Raw genomic sequence first — 18,353 nt, 5'->3', positions numbered from 1 at the left:
CTAATACAGTATTTATTTCAAGGTATCGCGATACTGGTATCAACCACTCTCTTGTGCGATTAATAACTAGAAATTAGAATAGAAAAATTGCATTAATTTCATGCAATTTTAAGGAAACGTGCTATATTACACAATAAGCAACAATAACGGCAATATCGTGATATCGTGATATTAAAAGTGTCACGATATCGTCGCCATTATGTCACGATATTAAAAGCAGCACATTCGTTAAAAAGGCGAGGTTGTATTTCATTTATGCAGTTCTAGCACCATCTGGTGTTTAGTTCATTACGGTTATTTTGAAAAAATAACCGTTTTTTTATTCATGGTTGTGTGTAAACATAGGGCTTTAGCATCATCAAATGGTATATATTCCCTGTAGACAAATCGGTCTAGGTTATACGAGGGCACAGTCGTTTTTTTTTTTTACCTGCTATCAGGTCCAGCTGCCTGCTTGTGGTTTGCTGACCTTAGAATATGTCTCAAATCGTGCTCTCTAAGTGAGGTTGAGATTGCAGTCCGCTGCTGGGTGGGTTCGAGTTGTTTTTGGCGGTTTTTTTGCTCAAAGCGAGCGAAGAAGCAATTCAGCTCCTCTGCTGGCCAAGCCAAACACTGCAACATCGGTTTGAGGTTTGAACTTTGGGATTTAAGGTTTTCTAGAGAGCGATGGCATGCACATTGTGATTGTAAGATTACGATTTCAGCATCCTGGGGCCTTTATGCTGGTCAGTGGAGACTTTAAGCACATTTCTCTCTCTCATCTCATCTCATAATCACACATTTAGGCTGGGCAACGGGGGAATGAAAAGTGCGGACTTCCTGTATGTCAAATGTGAAGGGAGCATACGGCTCTTCTTCTCTTCCTCCTGTGGGGAATCTGAGCACCAACAGGTCGCTGGTGGAACAGCAGGCTGCCAACATAAGGACTGACCAGTATGAGGGCGCCGGGTTGTTAAAATTGTAATTTTGCGATCACAGCGTGCATGTTTGTGCATAGTTTGCTAGCAGACAATAATTCATCCATTTTGTTGGCCATCTGTCTTCTATTATTATTATTATTATTATTATTATTATTATTATTATTTTATTTTATTTTTTAAATTAATAACAATAATAACAATTATATTAATAATATATATTATAATTAATTAAAATAATAATAATAATAACAACAATACTAACAATAATCACAATAACAACAACAACAATAATAATAATGATAATAATAATAATGAAAATAATAATAATAATAATAAAAAAATATATAATAATAATAGCACACGTGCCTCACAATTTTTAAGTTGTGGGTTCGGTTGGTGTGGCTTTTGAATGTTCTTCCCGTACCTGTGTGGATTTTCACTTGTGAGGTTAAGTGGTGAAAAAGAAGTGATGGATTATATCATATATTTCTCATTTGATATAGTTCCAATCCATTTTAAATTGTTAATTTTTGCAAGACATTGGTCTTTGGCTTTGTGGTCTAGTTTTTCTACATAAATCTGCATCCATTTCATACATTTCACGTCATTCGCTACAAAGTCCTATTTACGTTCACAAGAGATAGTCTGCTAAGCACCTGAAGCCCGCAACCCACTGAGGGGTGTCGGTTTCTCGTCAACGTTCGTTCAAGTTCACATGTTCGCTAAAAGTTCTAGCCAGATGTTCGTATATGTTAGTATTAATGTTTTTATTGTTGCAAGGAAATTTGGAACAGGTTCAAAAACGTTTTGCGAACGTTTGCTAAGCTTGAACGAACCCTGACAGGAGCGCACATTCGCTATCTTCGCCCCTCAGTGGGATATGGAATTTATTGGTAGATACTTGACATAATCCTGGGCACTATACTAGACCATGACAACTATCATATCACTGGTATCGGGCCAAAACCTTACATGTACCTCCAAAATCTTCACTTTTCAGGAGACCCCCAAAATGGCATGTTTATTCAACCATTAATGTTGCATCATCAAAGAAAACACGCCATTTTCAACACTTTTCTGAAAAATTATGAAATTTGCCAAATTGTGACTCTTGAGATTTGGGCCCGACGACAGCGATATGTAAGAATAAGAATAAGTTAACCCGTTATTAGTAAAATGTCAATTCACACATGCAGTCTCAGCTATAATGACAAATTAAGATATCTTCCATTGCAGATGTGACTCGTGTATTTAACTTTTTATTATTTGTGAATGCTAAGCTATACCAGATTCTTACAGCTTTAAATTTAAAACGCTTAATGTATATTGTTTCGACTTGTCCTTTGTGGGATAAATATGGCAAACGACTCTAAAAAAATAAATAAAATAAAATAAAATATACACATTTTAAAATCACACCTAATTTAATATTTCGGTCTAATTATGATGCTGTATGACCTTAAACATATAGCTTTAGATATTCCACTGTAAATGTATTAGAAATATATTGCGCAATCTTTATGGTCACTGTAAGTCAATGATTGTGAACATCACATTTTAATATAGCAGCTCAAGGTGTTCACATTAATAAAGCAGTGCTTCTCAATTACTGTCTTGTTACGCCAATCATTTAATAAGGAACGTCACGCCCACTCATCCACATTCATTTCACAACCGTCATTTATCTTATCCAGCCCATCCTCATGACTCGTGTTTGCAGTTGTTTCTTCGGCATCAGCAGCTCAATCAGGTGCGCCTCCCTCATTGGCTGCAGGCCGCAAAGGGGCGCGGTTTGCATTGCCAGGCCACGCCCCTGACGCTCGCCTGGTTGACAGCAGAAAAAAAAAGACAACTCAGGAGCGCACTGGCCCTCAGTCACTACACACTGGTGGAAAAATATGATCCCGAGAAGAGCTCATCCTGCGCTCCAGCTTTCAAGACAACACTTCCACAGCGACTAATACCACGGAGGTCCTCTCACCCGTGTTCAAGTATTCCCCCCCTCCCCACCCCAACCCCTCGTTCAGTTTTTTCTTTTCCTCCAGTCACTTTGCATGCACCAGAATGTGCGTGGAAGGTGATGGATGCGAGCTGGAAGGCTGCAGCAATTTGGACGAAGTGCGCACGCTGTCGGGCGGCATGAGCCCCGCGCTCAAACCCAACGCGGACCTCCACGCTTGCAAACCCGGGCAGAAATTTCGCGCCGCGCTGCTCCGATGCCGCTCGCCGGTCGTCGCTGCTGTCATCCTCAGTTTCGGGAACGTACTCAATTACATGGACAGATGCACAGTAGTCGGTAAGAGCTTCTTTCTCTCTCTCTCTCTCTACTATGAGTAAAACCTTTTGGCGTTAAAGATTATGGAGCAGAGTGTAATTGTCATTTTGCCGGGCGGATTAATTGGCCGGAAGCTTCTTCAGTCTTTATGAGCTCACCTCAGCTCAGACGGGCGGAACAATGGGATCGCCTCGGCGCAGTGGACGTACACTTGCCGTGTTATTTCCATGCTGTCGACTCTTGTGTTGATTTAATCAAGCCGACGCGCCTTCGCTATCTCTCAAGGAAATGCTCCACGGTGTCTTAGTGGTCGCCGATATGCCGGAGATAACCACTGATCGATCCGCTGAGACTCTTCTTCCACAACCGTGTGTGTCACGTCGATGATGGTTGATAAATGTTTAAGATGGATCTGGAAGGGGGGGGGGGGGGCATTAGTTCCTGGGGGGGGGGGGGGGGGGAGGTTTAGCTCAATATTGGCAAGCCATGTGGTGTTAATCCTTTTCTCGGCCGCATTTTTTCGGGATGCTATTTGTGAAACCAAAACTAAAATGGAAACAGATCGTGTGTGTGTTGTTTTGTTAAGATTTATATCCAAGCCAAATTTAGATCAAGATAATATTGGTGATTTTAAAATGGAATTAGAGTCAACTGTTTTTTCACAAGTGATACATTCCGAAATCGGACATTGTACTCTTGGCAGTGAATGAGTTAAAAAATATTGCTGCAGCACCAAAGAATGGAAGGAAGTGTAAAAGTAGGTTCAGCCATGTAAAGCAATTCATTCCAGGATAACGTTTTTATTGATGCTTATTTGCTTTGATGCAATCACTTAAAAACAATCCTACATTGTTACGTTGAGGTGTTTGTTATCCATACAATCCTTATTTCTAGTCAACGGGATTTTGAAATGGTGACGATAGGAGCGTGTCCTACAGAACTGTGCACTCTATAAGTGGCCACATGCTTGCGGCTCCGCATTCTGAGGGCTTCAGGTCCAGTCCGTCAGCTCGAAGGAGGCTGAGCCTTGAGGGCGTGGATGATCACTGCAGTCTGGACATTAGCAAGGATTTTCATCTGCTAACCGAACCTTGCTAAGAAATACAGTTGAGCTGAAAAAAATGATGATGTCACAAACTTGTTGTACGAGACAGGTGATGATGGGGGAACGTGCACTGCAGGTCCATCCCTGCCACCTGAACTCGGCAGACCTGTTTTGCATTATGTATGGGCACAATGTGCATTGGACACTCAGAAAGGAGGAATGTCTACCAAACATGTCGTGTGTGCTTATCTGCCATCCTTCCGCCTGCTCCTTCGCCTCCAATCTTTCTGCGAGGCTTTCTCTCCCCTCCGCTGCTGGGTGAGCGACATTGCAGTAGCAATTAGACGGTGGAAGATTACCAACATTGTGCATCTGTGTTGCGCGGGGCATTGTCTCCAGCTCTATGTGCAATATTGTAACTTCTGATGGGTGTATTTTGACTACACACTAAAAACAGCAGTGTCACAAATAACCCAAATTGGGTCAATTTGACCCAACTTTCTGGGTTGGTTTTACAGAAAACAACCCAGAAAGTTGGGTCAAATTAACCCAAGTAGTGGATCTGTTTATTCTTTTACCCAAGTTGGGTTATTTTTTGACGCAAATGTTTTGAGAGTGTGAGCCAAACACAAACATGATGATGCTGTGGAGGTTGCTCATACTTGAAGAGTGACATGCGGAGAGTCAACACAAAAAAAAAGTTGGGTTAAAAATACAGTAACCCAATTTGGATCATTTTGACCCAACTTTATACCCCAAATTTAGATTGGTCCCTTTTACAAAGTAAACCCAAATTGGGTTATTTTTTACCCAACCTTTTTTTAAAGTATTGAACCTAAAAAAAAATGGGTCACTCCCTTTTTGACCCATTTTGGGTTGTGTTTTAATTATTCATATATTCATTTTGTGGGTTGCTTTTTTTTTTTTTAGTTTGTCATTTAACCCAACTCTGGGTTAAATGACAAAAAAGAAAAGAAAAAAAAAAGCCAACTCTGGTTTAAATCAATAACCCCAAAAAGTTGAATCCGTCCCTTTTTGACCCAATTTTTAGAGTGTGGGTTGATTTCCTAACACACTCACTGAGTAGCTGTGGATTTTGAGCAGTTACCTAAGTTCTACCCAAGTTTGGGTTAATTACTTTAACCCATCAAATTGGGTTAAAGATTTGATTTGAGCAGTCCGAAGAGCTGAAGCTGGTTGTTATTTTTTAGTTTTGTGTACAGAAATTGACATGAATTGAAGGCAACGGTCGTAGAAGCTGATCGTGGCAGCTGGATGGCACCGCCGACTTGGAACACGGGGATTGGGTGGGTTGGAAGGCCCGATGTAATGATTTACTGTGGCAAACCTTAAAATGAGAAATTTGCTTCTTCTTCTTCTTCTTCTTCTTCTTGGAAAATGTTGGTATTATTTTTAACCCCAGCTATACTGATAAAGTGGTAACCCATTTTTTGACAGCTTGAATTTGTCGGTATTGGTCATTTTTTACCCCTTGTTGGATCTAAATCTTTGGACCCAGCGTTGGGTTAGTTATTTCACTCAAACTGGGTTTTGTTTTACTAGCACCAGCAGGACCCGTACACAAAATCCATATTCACTATTTGTTTATGTTTAAGCAGCAAATCATGAATCAATTTGAATGGGTTACTGATTTTACTTTGTACTTTTACTGAAAAAACGCATCGTAGTCCCAAAATAATAATAATAAAAATATATATAAAATTTTGTCTAAATGGTAAATGGAGTGCACTTATATAGTACTTTATCTACACTATATGGTGTACTAAGCCTCATATTCACTTTAAAAACAAAACAAAAAAAACATCATAACCACCACTATTTGCATCCGATCTGCTAACGCAGCAGCGTCAACTTATGGAAAGGGTTTCCATTTAAGTTTGAAATAAACTTACTTTAACGTCCAGGATCTCTCATCGTATACTGGACAACAAATGCAGAATCCAGTGTTTTTCGATTTTGGTAAAGTTTTAAATCCATCCGTGTTCTCCATCCATGTCATGTCTACCATATGATTAGCAAGCTAACGCTAAGCTAACCTAGGAGGGTTCCTTTGTCCAGTCCAGCGTCCAAGTGTGCAAACTCCCATCATGTGGCATCAGATGTCAACAGTGAAGTAGCGACAAAGGTGTTGATACACTGCTTAGATGGGCTTTATTGAGTGCTTAACAGTTTAGTATAATGCTCATTAGCAGGCTAAATATTCCCATACATGGGCATACATTTCTGGTGTCGGGTCTCAAAGAACACGCTTCACACAACGCTGTGCACTTGCCACAGTATTTACATATGTCACACGCGTTGCCATTCAAACATTCCCGTGGCACAAGTACACCTATGACTCGTTCTTACTTGAATCCGAAAATGATGAGTCAATCATCGTGCAATTGTGATTGAAATACAATGAGCGAATCGCTACGTGAATCTACCTTTCTGCCCTTCAACCTTCAGTTTACTTTCTCTTTTTTCTATTCATCCTCTTTGCTTTCTGCATGCCCCTGCAGTAATTTTCTCACCCTGACCACACAGTAGCAGGTACCTAATCCTGAGTCTCGTAGATCTTAATGTCAATTAAACGGGCTTGAGTGCACACCCACAGAAAGCAAACACACAGAATAAATGGTCCCCCCCCCCCTACACCCGACCACTCTTCCAGGGATGAATGAGAGAGTGGAGTCGTGAGCAGAGGGGGGCTGCTGCAGTGGAAGAAAGTAGATGTAGTGATGCCACGCCCTCCACCCCTGAACGTCAAAAGGGCTTTGTACCAATAGCCATGACTGTAGTGTGTTGTGTGTGCATGGATCACTAAAGCATTGTCAGTGAGACGGAGGGTGACCATCTCAGACACCGGAGCTATTCTGCCTCACAACAATGATGTGAAAATTGCACCCGCTGATGCCCGGCGTTGTCAAAGACTTTCTGCTTATCCATGTCTGAGATGAAAAAAAAAAAATAGAAAAAAAAACGCACATAAAACCAACACATCTAGTACAAATTGTACTTACACTCGAAAACAGTTGGGTCAAAAAATAACCCAAATTGGGCCAAGAACTGACCCAATTTTTTTGAGTTATTTAACCTAAAAAGTGGTCAAATAAAATGAATAACCCGCAATGCAATCCAATTTTTTGGGTTGTTTTGTGGGTTATTAATTTGACCCAACTTTTTGGGTTAGTTGAACAACCCAATTCGATTTGGGTCAAATTTTATGAATAACCCAAAATACAATAAATTTTTGTGGATTGTTTTGCGGGTTATACATTTGACACAACTTTTTGGGTTAATTGAATAGCCTAAATGAATTGGGTCAAAAAATGACCTGACAACTCTTTGAGTTATTTAACCCAATGTTTTAGGTTAATTGAAAAGCCCAATTGAATTGGGTCAAAAATTAACTAACAACTCTTTGAGTTATTTAACTAAAAAAGTTGGGTCAAATTAAATTAATAATCCACAAAGCAACCGGATTTCTTGGGTTGTTTTGTTGGTTTATTCATTTGACACAACTTTTGGGGTTAATTGAATAACCCAGTTGAATTGGGTCAAATATGAACATACTTTTTTGAATTCTTTAACCCAAAATGTTGGGTTAAATTAAATTTGTAACCCAAAAAGCAACCCATTTTTTTTAGGTTGAATCAACTAATCAACCTTTTTGACCCAATTTGGGTTGATTTTGACCCAACTGTTGACCCAAGTGTATGTTGAGAAGTGCCACAGAAATTAGACGATGACTGTATAAATGATTAGCAATTTTCCTAATAGTTGATGAGGGATATTTTGTAAACATTATAAGCGCAACAGTCTAAATAGACTGGAGTTGCAATGATTAATTGATTAATCGACAACAAATGGATTATCAAATTAACTGATATTTACTTTTGACAATCAATTAATGTATTTAATTTGTCCAATTCATCAGGATTTCAACCTCTCACCAGTATTCTCATATTTCTGCAGTCCTTCATGTAAGCAGATGAATTATTTTTGAAATTATCAACACGTTTGCCCCTTTTTTCTGAAATGCATTTATATTTGTGCATTTTCTGCAACGGTCAATTTGAAATCATGTCCTGTTTTTGAAAACAGGATGGAAATCCAAACTTGTTTATACTGTTTTATTTATTTATTTGATTTCACATAAACACAACTTTGAAAACACAGACCCATTTGTGGTTCAAACATAACTCCAAATTAGGTTTGCCGAAGGCAACCAGTTCAGGGTGTACCCCGCCTACTGCCCGAAGCCAGCTGGGATAGGCTCCAGCAACCCCCGCGACCCTTGTGAGGACAAGCGGTACAGAAAATGGATGGATGGATGGAAGGTCGGAGGTAGCGAGAGCCAATAGCCACTTTCATTGAAGCTCAGCTGACTGTCGGCGCTGCCGTTCGGTGCCCTACCTTCCTTTTTATGACTGAGACTGTGACGCAGACAAGGCTGCAGTGTGCTGTGCACTGCGACATATGAGGCTGTTTTCTTGAGAAAGGAGGAAGGAATTTCCGCGTATGGTATAGAAAGGTATATGCAATTGGAGCTAAAAATACTAGAAAGGAGAGCACGTGGACACTTTCATGGACACTTTTATTCTATTTGCTTCACAGTTTTGCGGGCGCCACAATGTTTAATTTAATTTGAGTTGGCTTTGAAACCGTAAATCCAAGAGTTGGTCCCACAGCAGACACCCCTCGAGCTTATCATAAAGAGGGGATTAAGTGTTTTTCAGAGAATATGAGGATACGTGAGGCAGACGCTCGGCACTTAAAGTTATTTGCTTGATCAGTAAGTCAACCTTGATCTCTTTTATCTCCGCCGCCCCCCTTGCGCGCACCCACCCCGCCCCCGCCCCCCGCCCCCTCCACAAAGTGGTAATTTGAGGGCTGCAAGATAATCGCACGCCGGCGAGCTGCAGATTAATGATTGCGTCATGCGTGTCAAGCTGTCACTCCAGGAATGCCCCAAAACAAAGATGCATCTTGTATACAAAGTGCTTGTATACTTTTTGGCCTCTTGCATCTCAGACATAGATGAGCGCGGGGTGATAATCCTCTTAAGGCGGCAAGCTCTTTGTCACGCAGTAGCAAAGATGTAGCGATATAGCCAGCCTGACATGTATTCCTTGTAGCTGAGTCCGTTTTCTCATTATCATCCACAATCCTACACGGGTTCACACCTCTCAAACATTTTACAGTCGGCGTGGTTACAGGGTAAATGCGGCGTGTATTTCCTCGCCGCTACATGATTTCCTGTCTGATGTCACCAGCCACAACAGTCTGGCGTGGAAGTGCTCAAAATGCAGGAAAGGCCAGAAGTTTCAGTTCCACGGCGGCTGGAAAAAGGAGGGAAGTGAGGAAAGGGGAGGCGTCTGCAATGAATCAAAAGACGAATATATAAAAAGTAGATGTTGGTGCCTTTCTTCTTTTTTCTCACTCACACGTTAGTTGCAGATGAATATAAACTGCTGCGCGAGGCCTTCTGCTGCTGCTTGTTTCATTTCTTTTACAGCAACACATTAAAGGTCTGTATACAAGCGCTTCAACAGCAGAGGGAATTAAAAAGACATAGGGGCCTCCAGTAATAGTGCCGCTGCTACGTTCTTCCTCTTTTAAATCCGGCATCTGGCTGGTTCCAATTAGATCATTCTTTCAAATTATGGCTTCAGATCCTTTTTTTTTGTGTATGGATTTGAACTGGGATGTCAAAATGGGATCCTTGACAATGGCATGTTGGACTTTTCCAGACTGGTTTCCCACAGATTTCTTGGTAATCTCTTTATTGCTATATCCTAGCATGAAAAAACAGTCGGTGTGTTCTTAAGGCTCCAATTTAGCTGACGTCTGTAATAGTAACCGATGGAATTAGACAGAGCTCCTTCCTCCAGATTCTTTTATGTGGCCATCGCAGCTTTTTGCCATCAAGCATACACGCTCACCTTACATCAGCTTTCACCGTTTTGCTCCTGGACATGAAGTCTAAATATAATAGAACCATGGAAAAGACACTTTTTGGTTATTTCACTCCAACATTTTTATTTATGGTACTGAACAAGTACGTAAAAAAAAATAAAAAGGCTGAACAGAAATCTGACAAAAGTGGCAACTAATCCCATTTCACAAGGACCTCCAAAATGGTGATTACTCTTTACAAGAAACTAGGATTGAGCATAAAACCTTAATTGAGAATTTTTTTGATCAAGTATAATAATGAGTTGTGTATTATTTGGTAAACTGAAATGCACCCGCGATGATGGTGTAGATTCAGTCTCAATCAAGGATGGCACAAAACGTTTGAACAGTAAACCAACATGAAGTGCAAAAACTCACTTTGTGCATTTCCCCCCCCACAAAAATCTACTCACTTAAAGTAGCTTAATCGACGAGACAATTTTAATATCATTGAGGTAATTAATAGGTTTGAGTATACATTCCAAATCCAAATCCGCAAAAATGTATTAGGCCTACTCTTGATATGTACAGTATAGAGCAGCACTAAACTACCATCTGCCTTCTAGTGGTGAATGGTGATATTACAACTTTAAACAAATTCACATATTCCCTTTTTTTTCCTTGTTTTGTTTTTTTTTTACATTTTATGTTGTTTTTTTCACCCCTGTTTTCTAGGTTTTTTTTCTGATTTTCTTTTCATTGACCCCGATTTTGTAATCATTTTTTGTAGAATATTTTTTAAATACATTTATTTTATTATTATTATTTTTTTATGTAATCGAGGGTCAACTCATAGAGTAGTTAGGTAAATTGATTGGCCCTGCACACTCTTGGTGTGGAACTGGCACGGTCACAGGCCCCAAATGCTCCCTTCCACCACTGCACACTAATAAAATGACTAGGGCGCACGATTACAACCAGTACATGTGACTTGTGAGGCAATACTGTACAATAGGTGATCAAAAAATGTATACTAGTTAACATCTAGCGCTTTATCTGTAGCTCGAGTTCTCTGGAGATGTGAACTAGTGGCTCACTAGAAACACTCTAAAAATGTCACCCAGTAGGCTAATGGAAGGTGAAAATATAATACTAAGACAAAGTGGTTCTACTGTTGTAACGGCCAACAAGGATTTATCATGAAATTTCTCAGATGGTTCTGATCTTTTTAGCGTTCAGTAGCTCGTCAAGTCAACAGCTTGCTCAAGCTGCCTGTTGATCTTTGACACGTGAAGATAGCAAGCAGCAACCCGATAATCACCCATCCTCCCTGTCATCATGGGAGGACGTGTGGAAATAACAGCAGACTGGTATCGTTTGTTTGGCGCTGCATCCTCCTCCAACTGTATTTGGGATTACAGTTATGAAAGCACGTTTGGAGTGGGAAGCAAAGATGAGTCAGATTTGGAAGGATTTCGCCTCGCTTCCAACCAGCCAAGCTATCCTTCATCCTCTCCCACATCAGAAGTACAACGTCCCTTCCCGCTTTCATTATCTGTCAAGATTGTGGTGTTTACCTGCTGGCAGACAGCAAGATCACAGGAAGTGAACTGGAGAGGTAGGCGATGGCTTCGGCACATTGCTGCGTAAGACACACTGTCAAGTAATAGCTCCACCCTGCTTGAAATACGGACTCCCTGCATTCCATTTCTTCATATCACTTAGAATAAATAAATGAGACCGGGTCCGTGTGTGAATGTACATTAGCATTGCCAAAATAGCGAAGACTCATTTTTGATCTAGTCACTAGGCTGAACTTTTCACTACGAAAGATATATTTCAGTTTCTTCGAGCCACACCATGCGCGCAATTCTTTTCGGCCTACAAATGGCACAATCGGAAAGAGTGAGGTGACCAACCCTCCCAGGTTAGCTTAAGCGCTAGCTAGCTGCTATGACAGTTAGCCTACGACACGGATGGATTTAAAACGACCAAAAACTGACAAAACACCCTGGGTTCACTCCATTCACCATTACGACCAAATTTGATTAGTCATTTTTTGGACTTTGATGTGTTTTTTCAGCAAATCTACAAACAGTAATGGTAAAATGGTAAACAAATATGTGAATTTGGGGTAGCTACTAGTCCAGGCACTCATTGACAAGTCAATTACATGGCATATTCATTCATTCATTATTCTGCTATGCTAAATATATAATTTTTTGTAAATCTGTTTAGATTTTTGTATGTTTGTGCTTCAGGCAAGGGCCAAATTTGTAATTTGGTGTAGAACACAGTTTTGACCAGTAGCTCCAGTCGTCATAACAATCTCTGCCGTACTGTATATTTATGCTTCTCCATACACTCACAGCTGTCCTAATCACAAGTACGCTGTTTATTTACAGTGGCACCCTATTTGCTTCAGAACGAAAAGATAATCTTTCCCTTGCATTTTCATGTGATAGTGTCAACAGCTCAGTCGAGGGATTACGTAATAGTTAATATCAGACAAGCAGCAAGCTTTGTGTGTGTTCACACTCTCGTTTCGTCAGCGTTCTTTTTTTAAACATTTGATTTGTTGATATGTAAGTGTCATGATGTCAGAGGATTTTCATTACAGTGCTTGAGGGGTTGAGGGGGCCTCAGTCCAGGGCTCAGATCTTTTTGGTAATCTTAATTTGCGCATCATATACAGTCTGGGATTTTAGGGTGAGTTTTGGACTGTGGAGGATTCACGCTTTGGATACTGTTGTGCACACGCATACATGTAGAATCTGCATACATGGACAATGTCTTTATTTGAAGCGGTTATGTATTATACTGTAGTTTTTTTTTAAGCATGTTTTTGTTTGTCGTTTTTAACAGCTGTTAAAAGTGGTAAGGCAAACAGTTTGGGATTTTTCTTTTTTATGGGGGGGGGGGGGGTGGTCACAGACCTATAGCCCACTAGAATAGATCCGCCCCTGCCTTGAGCAGATCACCACATTCAGAACCAAAGCAAGATTAACCGGTAATAAGATGACAATTTTAAGCCTAGTGTTGTTTACTAAAAGACCTTAGTAAATCATTAATGTGATATGCTCACAAATCAGACATTGACACCGCAGAAAGTCATGAGATCTCATAAAGATAAAGAATACTATTGTTGTTGTTAATTGGATTCTTAAAAAGCAAATCTAGAAAAGCAGTACAAGTCAAATTTGTTATTAGTACTATAGTTTTTTTATATGTGCTGAAGGCCGCTACAAAATGGACGGTGGGCCACAATTGGCCCCCGGGGCTGTAGTTTGGACACCATTGCTAGGATACATTCATTTAAACACTACTTACTACTTTATCGAAAATGAATGCAGCATAATTCTCCACAAGCTCTGAATATGTTGTGGAGCTATGTGGCCCGCGCTGCAGTTCAAAGGTTCATTTTGAAATGTTTAATGACTAAAAATGATAAGCATGCAAGTCCCGCCCCCAGCCCGTATTCTGTGCGGTAGCTACGTGGGCCGCTCTAATGAATGAAGAAGTGTCATAATAAAGAAAAAAAAATGCCTTCCACATTGTGAAAAATTGTAGACACGTCTCACTTACTTCGACCTTATTGCTACGCAATTTGAGTCGTAAATAATGTAGTTTTGATTTAGAATTGGGTCACATTATTTTTTCATATCAAATACTTGAAGGGAGGTTGAGTAAAAAACAAACCAACACATATTTAGGTTTCTGCTGGTGGAGGCAGTAATGAGATGCATATCTAATTTATGAGATAAGAAAAGATGACCCTGGCAGCTTGAGCTAAACTGTCTTGCATCTACTTGACTTGAAATTGAGTTGATTAAAATGTCTGGTGCTGAAAGGTAGACATACTTCAAAGGTCGCCTCGACAGCTTCTCGGTCAGTATAAATGTGTCGATGTGTGTGATTTCGATGAAAAGCCAGACGGAAGTCTGGTCATGGTAATAACATGTTCCGTTCTCATATTTATCTCCAAATTTCTAGGATAAAAATAAATGTCTACACTTAGTTAAATTACATGAGATGGGAATGACAGATATGTTATTATTTATGACCAAAATGTAGTAGTTATGGTCGCCCATAGGGAATCCTTTTTGATGTATTGGAGTGGAAGTGGTGTTCTTATTTTGCAGACGTCGCACGGAGGAGACGTGGTGACATTCCGGTGTACAAAGTCCAAAAACCAAAGCCGCATTTTGTGTTTGATGGTCTGCGCCTATTAAAAAGATATACGATATGTTTTGCCTTTTTCCAGACAAAAAAAACAAAAAAACAACCAAACATCTTCCTCAACAATGGAAATGTTTAAAAGCGATTTTTACCTTAATTTATCCATTTTTGAAAGTCTGCACCATATTGGCACCATATTACATCTGACATACATATTTGATGGCCGCTGAGTGTTGGGAGTGATTTGATGCTAAATCGAGCTGCAAATAGATTCACATTCCTCTCTTTGTATCACATGTCAACGCGGAGAACCTGAGGACATTAGAACGGCCAAAGAAAGATTTCATCGAGAGGCCATCAGACATAGATCGCAGTGGAAAGATTCACACGGCGGCCTAATCCATTGATAATTAAACCCGTGTTATGCTAATGAAAACGATTAAGCAAAGAAATCGAATAAATCTTATCTTGACTGGCGACCTATAGTTATACTAATTACACAAAACCACCCCGAAGCTGATTGATACGCTCAAATTGAAGTGAGGACAGTAAAACATTGAATCAGAAATGCGACACGACTTCAACCGGCTTCACTGTTATGACAACATTCTTCTGATTCATACATAATATATGTCCAAGTGGCCGCCGTTTGCACACCCACATATACTCACATGCGCAACATTCGTATTCTTGATTTGACCATTATGTTATATGTTTTTATTAGGTGTGTGAAAATGAGTGCGTTCATTTTGAGGTAATTTAAAGTTCCTTTAAATTAGCAGTAAAAAAAAAAAATATAATAATGCATATATTTGTGAAGATTGGGGTCAAGTTGTATTTTACAATTTTAAAAATGTGCAGAATATCACAAGTTACTTCATGTTAAAGATTGGAAAGCTGTAAATATGAAAAGAAAATTACTGAGCTGTCACCAATGTCCTACAAATGCAATTATGCCATCTAGTGGCAGAAAAATGACCTCAACACAAATCAATGTCACACTTGTTTTTCGTTTTTTTTACAGTACAGTACATCTTTTTAATTTTAAGTCAATTATATGAATTTTGAAATGACTGTATCAATGGCTAAAAGATGCAGCCATATTTATATTAGTTTAATTTCCCCCCAATTTTATGCTAACAAGAGTATGAAATCATTGAAAAAAATATATTATTGTACATTTAAAACAAATATAAAATTGAAGTCTTGCGATTTATTAAGACACCCTTAGTTTTTATGTTTCCAAGCCCCCCGCACACACCCGCACTTCACCTAACAAGGGGTTCCTCCTCAAGGAGAATTCAAACCAGTGTCTCCATGGAATACAGAAGTGTGTACAACCCGACCTTGACTCGACAGACCACCTTGGTTGTCCGTCACTCATCTTCCCTCAAATACCTCTGCCTCGCTTCACTGCCCCTCTTCCTATTCCATCTAAAGCACGATCTCCCCCAACAAGTGTGCTAGCCCCCCCCCCCCCCCAATGTATTATTAAAGAGCTATAGGTTCAGTCTGCTCTCGTGGTGCTTCACCGTGAATTCCCGCTACAGCCATCAAATATTTAGCACGTACTGGCTGGGACTAATGCTCCGCAGCACCAGAGCTGAATTAAAGCTTTTGATTAGTGAAAGAAAATTACATTAAAAAAAGAGCCTATGAATCAAAGCGGTGAAGCTGGCAAACCTGCAAGGCATTAATGAGATTTTGCCCCAGTTAAGCTGTCACAAATGTGGAGTGTTAGAGTGAAGACCGCCTCAGACAACATCCAGCTTTGATCATTGAAATGACTGCAGATATATATATTAGGGGTGGGAATCTTTTGAATGTCTCACGATTCGATTCCAATTTTTGGGTCTGCGATTTGATTCAGAATCGATTTTCGGTTAGGAACGATTTTTGATTAAAAATTATTTGATTGACAATGATTTTTGCTTCAATTTATAGATGTGCAAAGAATCGTAATGATCTACTCCAGTCTGACTCGCTAAAGCTAATCAGCGCGCTACTCGCAGCACTTTTATCACTCAAAAGAATGGCTCCACACTGCAAAAAACAACAACTTTTATTGGAATAACTTGATCGTGACTTTTTCCTTCTACTTTCTAATGTGGCTACAACTTAACAGTGTATCAAACTTCGTGGAACCACACTGCCCCTAAGTGGCCAAATCGAGTACAACATGAACAGCGCTCCCAATAAAGGCACACACAAACAAAGGCAAGACAGTATAAAATAATTTAAATAAAATTGATTTGGGGACATTTAAAATCGATTCTGAATCGTACTAAATGAGAATTGTGATTCTTATGAGAATCAATTTTTGGGCACACCCCTAATATATATATATATATATATATATATATATATATATATATATATAAATCTCGACTGACTGTGTTAACCAGAACAACAATCAATTCATCGGAATCAGCCATCTTTGTTGTTTACATTCGCTTCGAACGCTTTGAGGTCGGAACTGGGAGATTCCAAGTAGGATATGTCCGACTTCCCACCTTCCTCGAATGCAGCATGAATACAAACAAACTGACGGGACAAACGAGAGACACCTGGACAAGATACACATGGCTGAGGGAGCTGATGATGACACAGGCGACTGGGTTGACAATAACAGGTGAACACAATAACCTAATGAGACACAGGACACAAACTGATCAAAAGCAAACTTCAACAAAATCCCAGATCATGATGAGAATGATAGCATAAGATAATTTTTAATTCTATAAGTAAGTTAGGAGACAGTCCTAATAAATGTGTACTTGGAAACTGAGTGGGCTGGTTCTCCAAAATGTGATCCAAGATGACACATTAAATGTTCACTCAACAATGAATACTTTCTACCTCTTGTTATTTCTATTTTTTTTTTGTGTGGGGGGAATCCACCTCAACATGCTCTCTAGCCTGACCATGAAGCCAGCTCCACGCTGTTTCTCAGACATCTGCACTACATTTCCTTTCTGTGTGACAGAGGAAAGAATTGAAAAGAAAAAAGAAAAAAATTGGCTTCCTCGCCCACTGTGGCCACATGGCAAGGGAGGAGAACAGTCGGTCAGGAGCCCACCGGCCACAGTCGGACATATTTGTGGTCGACTTCTCTTCACTTCAGTCTGAACCGCTCTTCTGTTCCTGCGCGTTGTTTATCCCTCCGAGCGGCTATCTCATGCTCGCATCTAAAAACTGATCAAACCCAGAACAAACCCAAACATGCACTTTCTCCCCGGTTATTATATTCCCTGCTTTGGTCTCTCGCTGACTATATATACTAACTGGGTGATCACCCCCTTTTTGCCGGATTGGAAGTGGGGGAGGCTCGAGCCACATCAGCACGGCGGTTTACCGCTGCGCGCCAGAACCCGGCCAGAATGAATGACTTCCATCCACTGCTTCCCTTTCACTTACACATGCCTGCGAACGCGCGCGCACACACACAGTGAAATTAAGGGCTGGAAGAGCACACGCCCCTTATGTGTGATAGATATAAACAAGGGAGAAAATATTTCAATCAGTGGTCACCCTGAGTCCTGACTGACGTTTAAGGCCGTCAACTATTTCTTTATGCATCTCGCTGCTCTTAAACTGGACTGCTATTCTCTCCTTCCTTTTAACCTACTTTCTCTGGGCAGAAATAGAATCTGGACATCCACCAGTTTCTGCTGGGGGTTCTAATGTAAAATCTGTCCTCTACTGATATTCACGTCGCCTGTTATGCTGATTTTACAATTAAACCAGAACAGCGGAGGGCACATGCTAACGGTATTCGTATTAAAGCCTGCACCCCTCCCTGTAAATGCAGCATTTGTGGTATGTTTACCAATTTGTGAGTCCTTTCCGCTCACTCAAATAGGGGTCACAAAGACAGACTTTATGAGAGGGTGGAATAAGTGTCAGCGCTGCATTGCACCGAATGTCGTATGAACGTTCTGTTTGGAGAGATATGCTACATAAACTCCAGCGGCGCAATAATGTCACAAACATTTTATATGATCTTATTTCCATTTGTTTATAATATACACAT

The 18,353-nt window shown here is 40.1% G+C and overlaps 1 protein-coding gene across 1 annotated transcript in view; it reads left to right on the top strand.

Moving 5' to 3' along the window:
• Positions 1–2,780: 2,780 nt before the first annotated feature.
• Positions 2,781–18,353, top strand: part of spns2 (SPNS lysolipid transporter 2, sphingosine-1-phosphate) — a 64,438-nt gene continuing 48,865 nt past the window's right edge. The window contains exon 1 of the mRNA XM_086057563.1: positions 2,781–3,216. Coding sequence (XP_085913689.1) covers positions 2,985–3,216 — 232 coding nt within the window. The 5' untranslated portion in view covers positions 2,781–2,984. The remainder of the gene's footprint in view (positions 3,217–18,353) is intronic.

The sequence above is a fragment of the Leptonotus elevatus genome, chromosome 16 (genome assembly GCF_054856555.1).
Source record: "Leptonotus elevatus isolate MCC_2025b chromosome 16, RoL_Lele_1.0, whole genome shotgun sequence".
Taxonomy (NCBI): Eukaryota; Metazoa; Chordata; class Actinopteri; order Syngnathiformes; family Syngnathidae; genus Leptonotus; species Leptonotus elevatus.
The sequence above is the reverse complement of the archived record's forward strand: the minus strand, read 5'-3'. Positions and strand labels throughout refer to the sequence as shown.